This window comes from Natator depressus, chromosome 11 (genome assembly GCF_965152275.1).
Source record: "Natator depressus isolate rNatDep1 chromosome 11, rNatDep2.hap1, whole genome shotgun sequence".
Taxonomy (NCBI): Eukaryota; Metazoa; Chordata; order Testudines; family Cheloniidae; genus Natator; species Natator depressus.
In genome coordinates, this window is record NC_134244.1 from 69,789,749 (window position 1) to 69,802,173 (window position 12,425).

Below are 12,425 nucleotides of genomic sequence, written 5' to 3' on the forward strand. Positions count from 1 at the left end.
GTTTTAAAAACGGGTGTTTTCAGATTATGTGTTGTATTTCTGATCTTTAAATTAGCTTGAACGCTTTTGTTTCAGGGTGCAAATGTTCAAATGATAAGAGCCATGCAAACATGCTCTTTCATGGTTGTATAACATATTAAAATATTTCTAGCACCTCTTACAAATTAGAAACTGAAATCCAATAGCTTTATAAAAAGGTTGTGCATATTATTTGCTCACTTTCATTATATCGTATTGTTCATTAAGGTCCAACTGAAGTATGTTAATCCTCGACAAAAGGAAATAAAGATTTACACTCCAGCCATTTCTATGTTTCTTTGTTTGTGAGGCCTTTATACACAACATACAGATTGGTAACAACCATATTTGGATTCACCGTAATTATCTTAAAAAGATTTTTTGCAACTTTTAACAAAAAAAAATGCCTCTCACAGTCAACGCTTTTGAAAACCTACCTAGTCTGTTGCTCAAGAAACAGAATTTTTGTCTCTCAGGAAAGTAACATCCATTTGTATCTATGAATTATTTTTAAATAAAAAGTAAACAAAAATACCAAAATAAAACATTTTTGTAATACGCGTTTATAGTAAATTGCTTAAAGGGGTTGAGTTCAGTCTGATTCTTCACCTTTAGTTCACATTGTCATTTTTTCCCTTCACCTAGCATTAATAATAAAGCAGTAACCACCTTAATGTCAAATGCTCTGGCATTTATCCGCTTTAAGTCAAACTCTTAGCATTATGCAAACATAGGAGCTGCATCTAATACAATATTAAACTTTTTCACTGAGTCAAAAATTTGAATGAATCCTTACTTATCTTAGAGATAAAACATGTTTGTAAAATCAAATGTGGCCTAACATTTAACAGAACAGATGATCTATGCTTCTTTTTTGGTTCTAAGGGCCATTTTTCAACTGGCCTCTAAAAACTTTTTGTAGTATAAATGAGAAAATCCTTTTTTACATGTATGTTGATTTATTGCAAATGCAGGGAACCAGTTTTTCCATCTGATGCTATTTATACATGTGTAAATAGAAATTGTTCAGTATGCAAGCAAAAGTGCCTGCAATTATAATGGATGTATTTTTATATGTTATGTTTATTGCAATAGTAATTAATGACTCCAATCATAGACAAGGTACTGTACAAACATAACAGAAAGACAATGAATTTGCTGCGTGAATATCTGCCTTAGAAGGTGATGCTATTCTTTCAATCTTGAGTATGATGATGGGATGACTCTCCATAACACATTGGTGTTATCAGATTAATAACAGGATTGGCAGATATTGTATTTTAATTGAGTCTTCTTTTGTTTTGCATGCAGGCATATTACAGGCAAGTTTCCTGACTACCCTAATGAAGAGGAGGGAGGTTCAACTGCTATTTTTTCTCAAAAAACCCCAGATCAGGTATTTTAATGACTCTCCCCCCTCAAAAGGGGATAAAATGCTTAGAGGTTGAAATTAAGAAAAACAAAAGTGTCCACACCTACCCAAGTGAGATTTTATAGCAATGGTCTCCACTGCTCTAAAATTTTTTAATTAAACTTGTTATTGGGATGGCAATGGGTATGTACTCAAAGTACATAAGAACGGCAATACTGGGTCAGACCAAAGGTCCATCTAGCCCAGTATCCTGTCTTCTGACAGTGGCCAATGCCAGGTGCCCCAGAGGGAGTGAACAGAACAGGTAATCATCAAGTGATCCATCCCCTGTCGCCCATTCCCAGCTTCTGGCAAACAGAGGCTCAGGACACCATCCCTACTCATCCTGGCTAATAGCCATTGATGGACCTATCCTCCATCAATGTATCTAGTTCTTTTTTGAACCCTGTTATAGTCTTGGCCTTCACAGCATCCTCTGGCAAAGAGTTCCACAGGTTGACTGTGCATTGTGTGAAGAAATACTTCCTTGTGTTTGTTTTAAACCTGCTGCCTATTAATTTCATTTGGTGACCCCTAGCTGTTGTGCTATGAGAAGGAGGAAATAACACTTCCTTATTTACTTTCTTAAGCAAGTAAATTTAGAGTTTCCATTACTCCTTTGCCTTCATAAGCAGAGATTCATTCCCATATAGCATATATAGCTTCTAAGCCACATTTGAAGGTGATATGTAAAGTATGTAATTACACATTGATAAGCGAGTGTAAGAGAGTCTAAGGGCAAAGAAGTCTCTTAGAAGAGTTACACCAGTTTACCTCAATAAATTTTTTAAAATGTATTCAATTAGACTGATGCAAACCCCCAATGTAGGTACATTTAATCCATTTTAAACCTCGTTTTAAGCAGTTTAGGTCGCATCAGTAAATTACCAAATTAAGCTAAATCATTTTAAGTAAGCACTCTTATGTCTCTACATTAGGTGTTTGCACTAGTCTAAGTACATTGATTTTAAAATATTTAGTTAAACCGGATAAAGGTTTCTAATATACACCAGGCTTAAGTTGCTTTAATTTACTGCCACTGGCCAATAAAAAGGTTTAAGTTAAAGTGAGTGAAGAGGCTTAGTTTATCTTACACCTTTTTGCAACCCCTCTCAGTTGCTTTTCCTATAAAAACCCTTTTCTGGCCCCTCTGACTAATAAAAGCAGCTTGTAATCTCTTTCCTTGACCATCAAGGTGTCACATGGAGAATGTGATTAAGCTCAGTTGGCATAGCAAAGGCAGAGGTTGGCACTCAGAGCCATTTCCTCCATCAAAAGTGACCTTAGCTGGATGATGAATCTGTTGAGGAAATAACCCTTGGGAACTCCTTTACACGATAGTAGAATTTGACCCACCGAGCAAACCAGACTGGCTGGCTACTAGTGGGCTGAGGAAAAAATACAACTTGATGTCTGGTTATTAAAATAAAGTTTCCCGTTCCTCAAGATTATTGTCTTTATTAACTGCATGCAATTGTTTATCTTATTTAATGAAACTATAATGAAACATGATTTGAATGTAATTGTTTTCTGGAAAATCCAACAGAAGAGCCGGGGATAGGTCAATGGTAAATATTTCTGTTTTTCACAAGTGTAAATATTGACTCACCTAGCCTAAGGCAGAGTGCTCTCAAAGTCAGTTACTTTGCTCAGAATAAGGAAAATAATAAGAAGTAGGTCTCTGAGTCTCACCAAAACTGAAGTCTGGCATACTCTAGCTCACAGTTTGCTAGGGTCAGCCTGCCAGTCTCTCTATCTAAACCTCATTGTTGTTCAGTCCCAGACAGAATGAGGAAAAACAGTCCATTAAGTTTTTCAGGTTTTAAAGCAGAAACATATGCTGGAGTCAAGAGGGCTTTGTAGGCTGTTCTAAGCAGCAGGGAGCTGCCCAGCAGGTATTGCTTGTTATTAGAGATACCTTCAGGGGACATGAGGATAATTAGACCTGCCCCTGCCAACAAAAAGAACAAAAAGAAAATATGACAAGAAATGGTACCACCAAGAAATACTGATTTGCAGTAGATTTTGGAGTATGTTTTTTCCCCAGCTTTTAATTCCTATCTTCATTTATTTTGCTATGTTTCTTGGGCATCTGCTTCATCACTACATTATAAATATAGGAATTCAAAAACCTGGAACAACAGTTTGAGAGATTGTGTTACTATCTGTTTTCTCCCTGCACTAAAGGAAAACAATACAAAAGTAAAATACACCTATTTCTGCTGGCAACATTATCAAATTATCCAATTTGACATAATTTCTGCCTCCATTTTTCTCCTTAAGATCAGTATAATTGCGATCAGAATATGACCCATGTTCTCTCAGATATTCAGAATATGTTTGCCCTATAGAGAGGGTATTGAAGTATGTTAATGAATTTCCTACCTAACTGTCAAATATATAAGTAAAGGATCTTCTGTTTGTCTGACTCAACATACTGTTGATGCCGGAAGAACAACTACTATGCAACTAGAAAAGGAGTACTTCTGGCACCTTAGAGACTAACAAATTTATTTGAGCATAAGCTTTCGTGAGCTACAGCTCAGTTCATCAGATGCATTCCGATGAAGTGAGCTGTAGCTCACGAAAGCTTATGCTCAAATAAATTGGTTAGTCTCTAAGACGCCACAAGTCCTCCTTTTCTTTTTGCGGATACAGACTAACACGGCTGCTACCCTGAAACCTGTTACTATGCAACTGTTTTTGTTCAACTTTGGTATTCTGGGTAATATAAGTCAATGGGAGTTTTGCCATTGACTTCAATGGGGCCAGGACTTCACCTCTTGTATGTATTACCTTCCGTGAATAGGCCGGTTACTATCAAGTTAAACTCTATGAAAAATGAAGACAGGATTGTATTTAAAAGTGAACATTTGATAAAGCCTTGGGTAAAGACACTTCAGGGAAAATAAAATGAAAATTTATCATTTCTCAAACCATTGCTACATTAGTACACATTCAATATTTCTTTATCCTTCGATGACTATGACCTTATTTGACTTTATAATATAGCCTGCTACTTCTGCACAAACTATGCTTTTGTACTTTGAGGGTAATTTTGTGCATATATTTAACTATGGTAAAATATAAATAATAAAAAATATTATTAATAATAATAATAATAATTAAAATAAAGTATGCAAAAGGTGTCCCTGTAGGAATTTTTCTGGTTATTTATACTGAAAAATATATTATTTCTTTGTTGACAAGAGGCTTTTGTCCCTTAAGGAAATAATTTAAGATTTTGGTGAAAATCAATATAATCTTACTGCATCTGTTTCAGATTTTTATCCCCTATGTCTTTTATATCCTTCTATGAAGACAGTTTTTGCCTTTGCTTTTATACTACTGCCAACAAAATGACAACTTGTTTCTGCAATTAATCCTTTTAAATAAATGACCCTTCACTAGAAATAACCCACTATAGTTGCTGTCTAGAAATCACATCATCCCTCCAATTACTTCCAACATTCAGAAGCTTAAGAAATGAAAGAATCTGCTTCCTGGGATTTTTGGTTGCAAATTAAATGTATGTGTCAAGAATAGAACGTCAGTTCTGAATTACTGTAATTTCAGCTTTATAATGTGAAGGCAGTAATGGGGCGGGGGGATTATGTGCTGTCTGCTGTGCAAACATATGTGCGTCATCCTGACTGGAGACTCTTTGCAATACCACAATACAAATGATCATAATTATTATTAATCAGCACCATGAAACTAAAATAGTTCATATATTCAGACAGTCAGTTTGTACAGGTATAAATAGCAATGCTTTAGATACCCCCATTATACCTATGAAAGCCTCAGTTTGGAGAGTTACATCATATTTTATCAAGGTATCTTGAACCACATTATTTGTGTGCGTGTTAATGTAATCATATATTGAAACATTCACATACACCCCATATGGAATGTTCTGTTCACTTGTTAAGCAATACTTTGAACTGTAATACCTACAATGTGAAAGACAGATTCTGGATAATGGCAGGTTTCAGAGTAGCAGCCATCTTAGTCTGTATCCACAAAAAGAAAAGGAGTACTTGTGGCACCTTAGAGACTAACAAATTTATTTGAGCATAAGCTTTTGTGAGCTACAGCTCACTTCATCAGATGCATGTAGTGGAAAATACAGTGGGGAGATTTTATATACACAGAGAACATGAAACAATGGCTGTTACCACACAGACTGTAACAAGAGTGATCAGGTAAGGTGAGCTATTACCAGCAGGAGAGTGTGGGGGGGGTAGGGGGGTACCTTTTGTAGTGATAATCAAGGTGGGCCATTTCCAGCAGTTAACAAGAACGTGTGAGGAACAGGGGCGGGGGTGGGGGGGAGAATAAACATGGGGAAATAGTTTTACTTTTTGTAATGACACATCCACTCCCAGTCTTTATTCAAGCCTAAGTTAATTGTATCCAGTTTGCAAATTAATTCCAATTCAGCAGTCTCTCGTTGGAGTCTGTTTTTGAAGGTTTTTTGTTGAAGAATTGCCACTTTTAGGTCTGTAATCGAGTGACCCAAGAGATTTAAGTGTTCTCCGACTGGTTTTTAAATGTTATAATTCTTGACATCTGATTTGTGTCCATTTATTCTTTTACGTAGAGACTGTCCAGTTTGGCCAATGTACATGGCAGAGGAGCATTGCTGGCACATGATGACGTATATCACATTGGTAGATGTGCAGGTGAACGAGCCTCTGATAGTGTGGCTGATGTGATTAGGCCCTATGATGGTGTCCCCTGAATAGATATGTGGACACAGTTGGCAACGGGCTTTGTTGCAAGGATAGGTTCCTGGGTTAATGTTTTTGTTGTGTGGTGTGTGGTTGCTGGTGAGTATTTGCTTCAGGTTGGGGGGCTGTCTGTAAGCAAGGACTGGCCTGTCTCCCAAGATCTGTGAGAGCGATGGGTCATCCTTCAGGATAGGTTGTAGATCCTTGATGATGCATTGGAGAGGTTTTAGTTGGGGGCTGAAGGTGATGGCTAGTGGTGTTTTGTTATTTTCTTTGTTGGGCCTGTCCTGTAGTAGGTAACTTCTGGGTACTCTTCTGGCTCTGTCAATCTGTTTCTTCACTTCAGCAGGTGGGTATTGTAGTTGTAAGAACGCTTGATAGAGATCTTGTGTTGTGTAGGTGTTTGTCTCTGTCTGAGGGTTGGAGCAAATGCGGTTGTATGCCATCATGTGCCAGCAATGCCCCACTGCCATGTACTCCTGCTAATAGCTCACCTCACCTGATCACTCTGGTTACAGTCTGTGTGGTAACACCCATTGTTTCATGTTCTTTGTGTATATAAAATCTCCCCACTGTATTTTCCACTACATGCATCCGATGAAGTGAGCTGTAGCTTACGAAAGCTTATGCTCAAATAAATTTGTTAGTCTCTAAGGTGCCACAAGTACTCCTTTTCTTTTTACAGATTCTGGAGTTTCTATAGAACAAGAGTTTCCTATAGCTCTGCAAATGCACTTAGTCCTGACCTGCAACACACTGCTTACAAAAGGTTCAGGCAGTGAACACAGACTGAAAATTGTGCCAAATTACATAGGCCCAGATTTTCTACATTTCCCACTAATTATGGGTGCCCAACTTAAGAAACCTTGGGCGATTTTCAGAGGTGCTGATCATGCACCCCAGAACATCAGGACCTAAGTACCTCAAGTTAACCACACAGAAACCAAGCCACCCAAAGTTTCAGCTGTTTACTGGGGAGTAGGCAAAGCACTAAGCTAGCTGTGCTTGTGAGTTAAACCAGATTTGAACAGTGTCTGCAAAACTAGACTACTGTGTTAATCTGCCATTGATCACAAAGTGTGGCAGACCCTCAAAACAAAGACTTTGCAAAGTCCATGGAGACCCACAGAATCTCACTCATGATCTTGGATCCATTCCTGCAAGGTACAAATCCCTGTGGCTGCTTTTAAAGGTTTAAAAGCTTAGGTTTTGTGTGTAAATGCACATTGGAGTGTAAACAGTGTTCAAACATGCCTTACCAAGAGAAAACAAACTTAAAGGTAGCTAAGGGAATTCATTTCTCAAATGGAGTGAATCCAAAGTGTTAACTGCAAGCAGCATGATGGGATTTTGAGGCTTCTAATTCTGCCACACTTAATGGAAATATGATTATCCTAAGTACCATGAATAACTGACATACAATGGCACCACCTTAACAGGAATATTCAGCATATAAAAGGACCTGTAATTTAGTTTATTTAAGCAAAAGAAGCATTAACAGGGGTCTGTACGTTACATACAACAAATACAAGAGAAAGAATGGATGGTCCAGTTGTAGGGCACTAATCTGGGAGTTAGGCAATCCCTGCAATATCATAGACTTCTTGGATGAACTTGGGCAAGTCACTGAGGGTGGGATTCACAAGGGGGGTTAGGCACTGCAATACCTAGCTGTTAAGCACCCTGCTGCCTAGTGGAATTCACAAGCCTGAGTTCAGGCCCGGGATCCTTGTACAATGCATGGAGACAGGGATTCACAAAAATCAGCATGGTGAGCGACCCAGTAGGAAATGCCAAGGAGAGGGGTATGGCCTAAGCCCCACCCCTCCAAAGTAGTTAGAAGCATCTCTCTACTTGGAATTCACAGCCATAAACCTCCCGGAGTTAGGTACCTAGGCCAGGTTAGTGGCTTTTCATGAAAAACGAGGGGGGAAGGGGGGGAAATAATGTGGAGCAGGGATTTGAATTTAGGTCTCCCAGGAGAGTGCCTTAACCACTGGGCTATGGGGTATTCTGGGGCAGGTACCTCTCAATCTCTCCTGTTGGAGCTGTTCTACTATGTCTACCTAATTAAATATTCATTGGGCCCAGGAGAGTGAATGGGAGTTAGGCATTTCTGGAAACCCCACGAGGCACCTATTGCATCTTTAGGTACCTAAATACTTTTGCAAATCTGGCTCTTCATTAATTACTATAAATCTAAGTTCCACATTTAAGAGGTAGATTGCCTTTCTCAGGTGCCACAGCATCATTATTTCCTACCCCATCTTATTCTTGGTTCTTTGGTAGTATCAGTCAATGAAGGGATGAGAAGTCCAAGGCAGGTCAGGCCTTCTCATCAAGAAGGATGCCAAAGAGATTTACATTTAGGGAGCAGAAAGTCTACGCCAAATATCTGTTTGGCCAGTTACTGAGCCATCATGGCTAAGTGCCAGTTTCACCTTCAGGAAAGATGCTGTCTTTAATCAACCAGTTTCCTGAGGATTAGTGGCTTAGTAGCACATTAGCATTCAAGCAATTTCTACAGGTGGATTTGGATTTTCGGACACCCTGACTCATACACTGGCGTCAGCAATTTGAATTGGTACTCCTAGCTCAATTTAAGGGGTTTGCACGGATTTAACTACAGCAATTTAAATATTTATTTTAATTAAAACTGATGCAACCTGAGTAGTCAAGGCCTTTAGGCCTGTGTGGAGGACCTCCTATTAGAAAGGGAAGGTCTTTTCAGCCTCAAAATGGACAAGACACTAAGAAAAATGTGCCTCTAGGTTTCTGGGACTACTTCTGTCTTTCTTTTCTGGCCTGAATCAATATCTTCTATCAAGTATCAGAAACCTTACCTGGTGTTTTCAGGTTTCCAGCATCAATCCCAGAAGAGGAGGCCTTGGCAACATCAGAAGTGGAAGGACAATCTAAAACATTTCAAGAAAAAAGAAAAGGAGTACTTGTGGCACTTTAGTGACTAACCAATTTATCTGAGCATAAGCTTTCGTGAGCTACAGCTCACTTCATCGGATGCATACTGTGAAAAATACAGACGATGTTTTATACACACAAACCATGAAAAAATGGGTGATTATCACTACAAAAGGTAGTGATCACTCTCCCCCCCTTTTATAGTGATAATCACCCATTTTTTCATGGTTTGTGTGTATAAAACATCATCTGTATTTTCCACAGTATGCATCTGATGAAGTGAGCTGTAGCTCACGAAAGCTTATGCTCAAATAAATTGGTTAGTCTCTAAGGTGCCACAAGTACTCCTTTTCTTTTTCCAAATACTGACTAAAACGGCTGTTACTCTGAAACATTTCAAGAAAAGAATGGCTTTTTCCAGCATGCTTTCCTTCAGGAGAAAGGCTGCAGATATGATGGGTTGCTTAGGAGCCCAATACTAGTTTTAACTTCCAGTTCCTTTCCCCCTCCTTTTGGGGACGGTTTACTCGATTTTCTTGTAGCCTAAAGTGGAATTACTATGGACCGTTGGGTACTATAGACCATTCAGCTTGGATATGCAATCCAGTTCCACTCCATGCCACATCCCAGTGTGTTCCCCTCCATTCTTTTCAGGAATCTCTCTCATGAAGAACTGTTCAGAGCAGAGTGGGAGTAGGGCTGTAGATGTAGCATCTCAGAAATACAGAGGGAAAGGCTTCTATTCATGGTACTTCCTCATATGGAAGAGGAAAGAAGGTCTTTGTGCCATCATTAACCTCTGGAAACTGAACGGCTTCTTCAGAGAGTTCAGGTTCCACATACTGACAGTAATTTCTGTCACTGCTTCATAGTTTTAGTGTAATGAGACCTTCTGGCATGACAAGCTATAGAAATTATGCCAAAGTGTTAAGAAGACACAACCCCCCTCGGTGTTTATTAGAGGTAGGTAAACTCCACCCAGAATATGGCTACACTCTGTTTGGGGTCTTGATCCCCCATGTCCCTTTGTCACTACTGTTCATTCCACTTTCCTCTAAAGTCTGATCTGAGAAACTCAGTTTATAAAGTGCCTACTTTCACAGAGCCCTCAGACTAGCTCATAGCAGATATATCTGTTCTTATGTGCTGGGTGACCATTAATAGCATGAGCCTTTTAGCTTTTTTACTGCTACAACAGTATTTATCAAGCAGCTGGCAGTGATTAATGCTCAGCTCAGACATCAGTGTAGTCCTGTATCTGGATGAGTGACTAGTCTAGGCCCATTTACACCAAGGATTAGAAGAATCACGCACTCAGTGCAGAGTCCCTAGGTCTCCGGGTAAAGCAAGAGATGATCACTCTTGCACCATTAATTGTGTGACAATCCACTATTCAACTTTGAAAATCTCAACCAAGATTCTTATTTTTCACCCTTATAAAATTGGGCCAAACAAGACAGTAATTCAATACCATTATAGCAGGCCGATGAATACAGAAAGTCTGTTCAATCTCTTTCAATATCACATTATTCACATTTATAAAACAAATATCTATCTTTAATCATAGTCTGGAGATACTTTACTTTTAAAATAATGCCAGTAGAACTCAGAAGTGCTGCCTAAAATTAAAATATTTGGTAACTTTCATTCAGAGTTACAAAAATTCTCAATAAATAGATCTACTCCAGAGTTGTTTGTAAATGGTTACAGTTATCCTTTAGTTATCAGTCAGAGCAGGGGGTGGAGGTGGAAGTAGTTTGGACTTCTGGAATCGTACTACCACTTCAGTTATTAGGAAGAAATATTGAGTACCTCTGTTGGTTTTGGATACAACAGCCCAGCTGGGACAATAAACACCCATTTTGAACTCTAGTCATTCTGTTAATCTATCCAGAAGAATGAAATGCTTCACTGCTTATAAATGCAAGATATGACTGAATGGTGCTTGGGGTTTAAATTACCATATTTAATTAAATGTAAGATACTGAATGCTTGGGGAAATCCGCTAATGAGATTCCAATGACTGCAATGTATAGCCATGTCTATTTTCCTCCCTTTCTTTCCACTGTGAGATCTTTAATGCATCTTTAAAAGGCATTCTTCAGAAAATATATTTTACTGTTATAGATGTTTCTTTTAGCCTTAGAAATATTCTGTCTTCCCTATTTTATTTTTTCCTGTGTTGTCAGCATTTTTAAAATGTATTTTTGCAATTAAACATCAGTGTCATAGAGCTTGTATTTCATCATTACCACTGGTTACCTGACATGAGAATTAAATCTCCAACATTATCTATAACAGGGATCGGCAACCTTTGGCACACAGCCCATCAGGGAAAGCCGCTGACGTGCCGGAACAATTTGTTTACCTGCAGTGTCCACAGGTTCAGCTGATTGCAGCTCCCACTGGCCATGGTTCGCTGTCCCCTGCCAATGGAGGCTGCGGGAAGCAGCGGCCAGCACATCCCTCAGCCAGCGCTGCTTCCCTCAGCCCCCACTGGCTGGGGACGGCGAACCGCGGCCAGTGGGAGCTGCGATCGGCCGAACCTGTGGATGCTGCAGGTTCCCATCCCAGCCCACCAGTGTCTTTCCGTGATGGGCCATGTGCCAAAGGTTGCCGATCCCTGGTCTATAAGTATTATTCTAACATTCTATACAGTTCCAGCCATCTGGGACATTACCATTCATGATGGAAAATGTCATCTTCTTCCTTTGAGTTTCATGCTAGTCCTGTTTAGGGTGACCAGATAGCAAGTGTGAAAAATCAGGACACTTTTTTTTTCAGGCATATATAAGACAAAGCCCTTTGTGCTGGGATGTATGGTCACCCTAGTCTTGTTATAAGAGACTAGCTTACATTACCTATGTTGCAAACAAAAAAAGCAAGACCACTGCAAATAAATGCTTGATTGTGATGACTCATATGTTTGTTCACTTTGAAATAACCTGCTTTTCCTTGATAAATTTGAGCCTTAATACCCTCTCTTGGGATGCATTTGTGTATGAACCTGTCTTTGGTACTTCCTATTAGGATTCCTCCTTTTTCCTGTTTTTTCGCTTAGAATCATAAAATTATAGAACTATAGGGTTAGAAGGGACTGCAGGTGTTATCAAGTCGAACCCACTGCCAAGATGCAGGATTTGTTGTGTCTAAACCATCCAAGACAGATGGCTATTCAACCTTCTTTTGAAAACCTCCAATGAAGGAGCTTCCATTACTTCCCTACATAGTTTGTCCCATTGTCTTACTGTTCTTACAGTTAGGAAGTTTTTCCTGAGATTTAATGTAAATCTTCCATGGTGTAGTTTGAACCCATTCCCTCTTGTCCTGCCCTCTGTGGCAAG

At 39.1% G+C, this 12,425-nt stretch overlaps 1 protein-coding gene across 2 annotated transcripts in view; it reads left to right on the top strand.

Annotated features, from left to right (window-relative positions):
• DRC11 (dynein regulatory complex subunit 11) overlaps positions 1–12,425 on the top strand; it is a 157,238-nt gene that overhangs the window by 78,855 nt on the left and 65,958 nt on the right. For both annotated transcript variants that reach the window (XM_074968154.1, XM_074968156.1), the window contains one exon: positions 1,330–1,414. In XM_074968154.1, the coding sequence (XP_074824255.1) occupies positions 1,330–1,414 (85 nt within the window). The remainder of the gene's footprint in view (positions 1–1,329; positions 1,415–12,425) is intronic.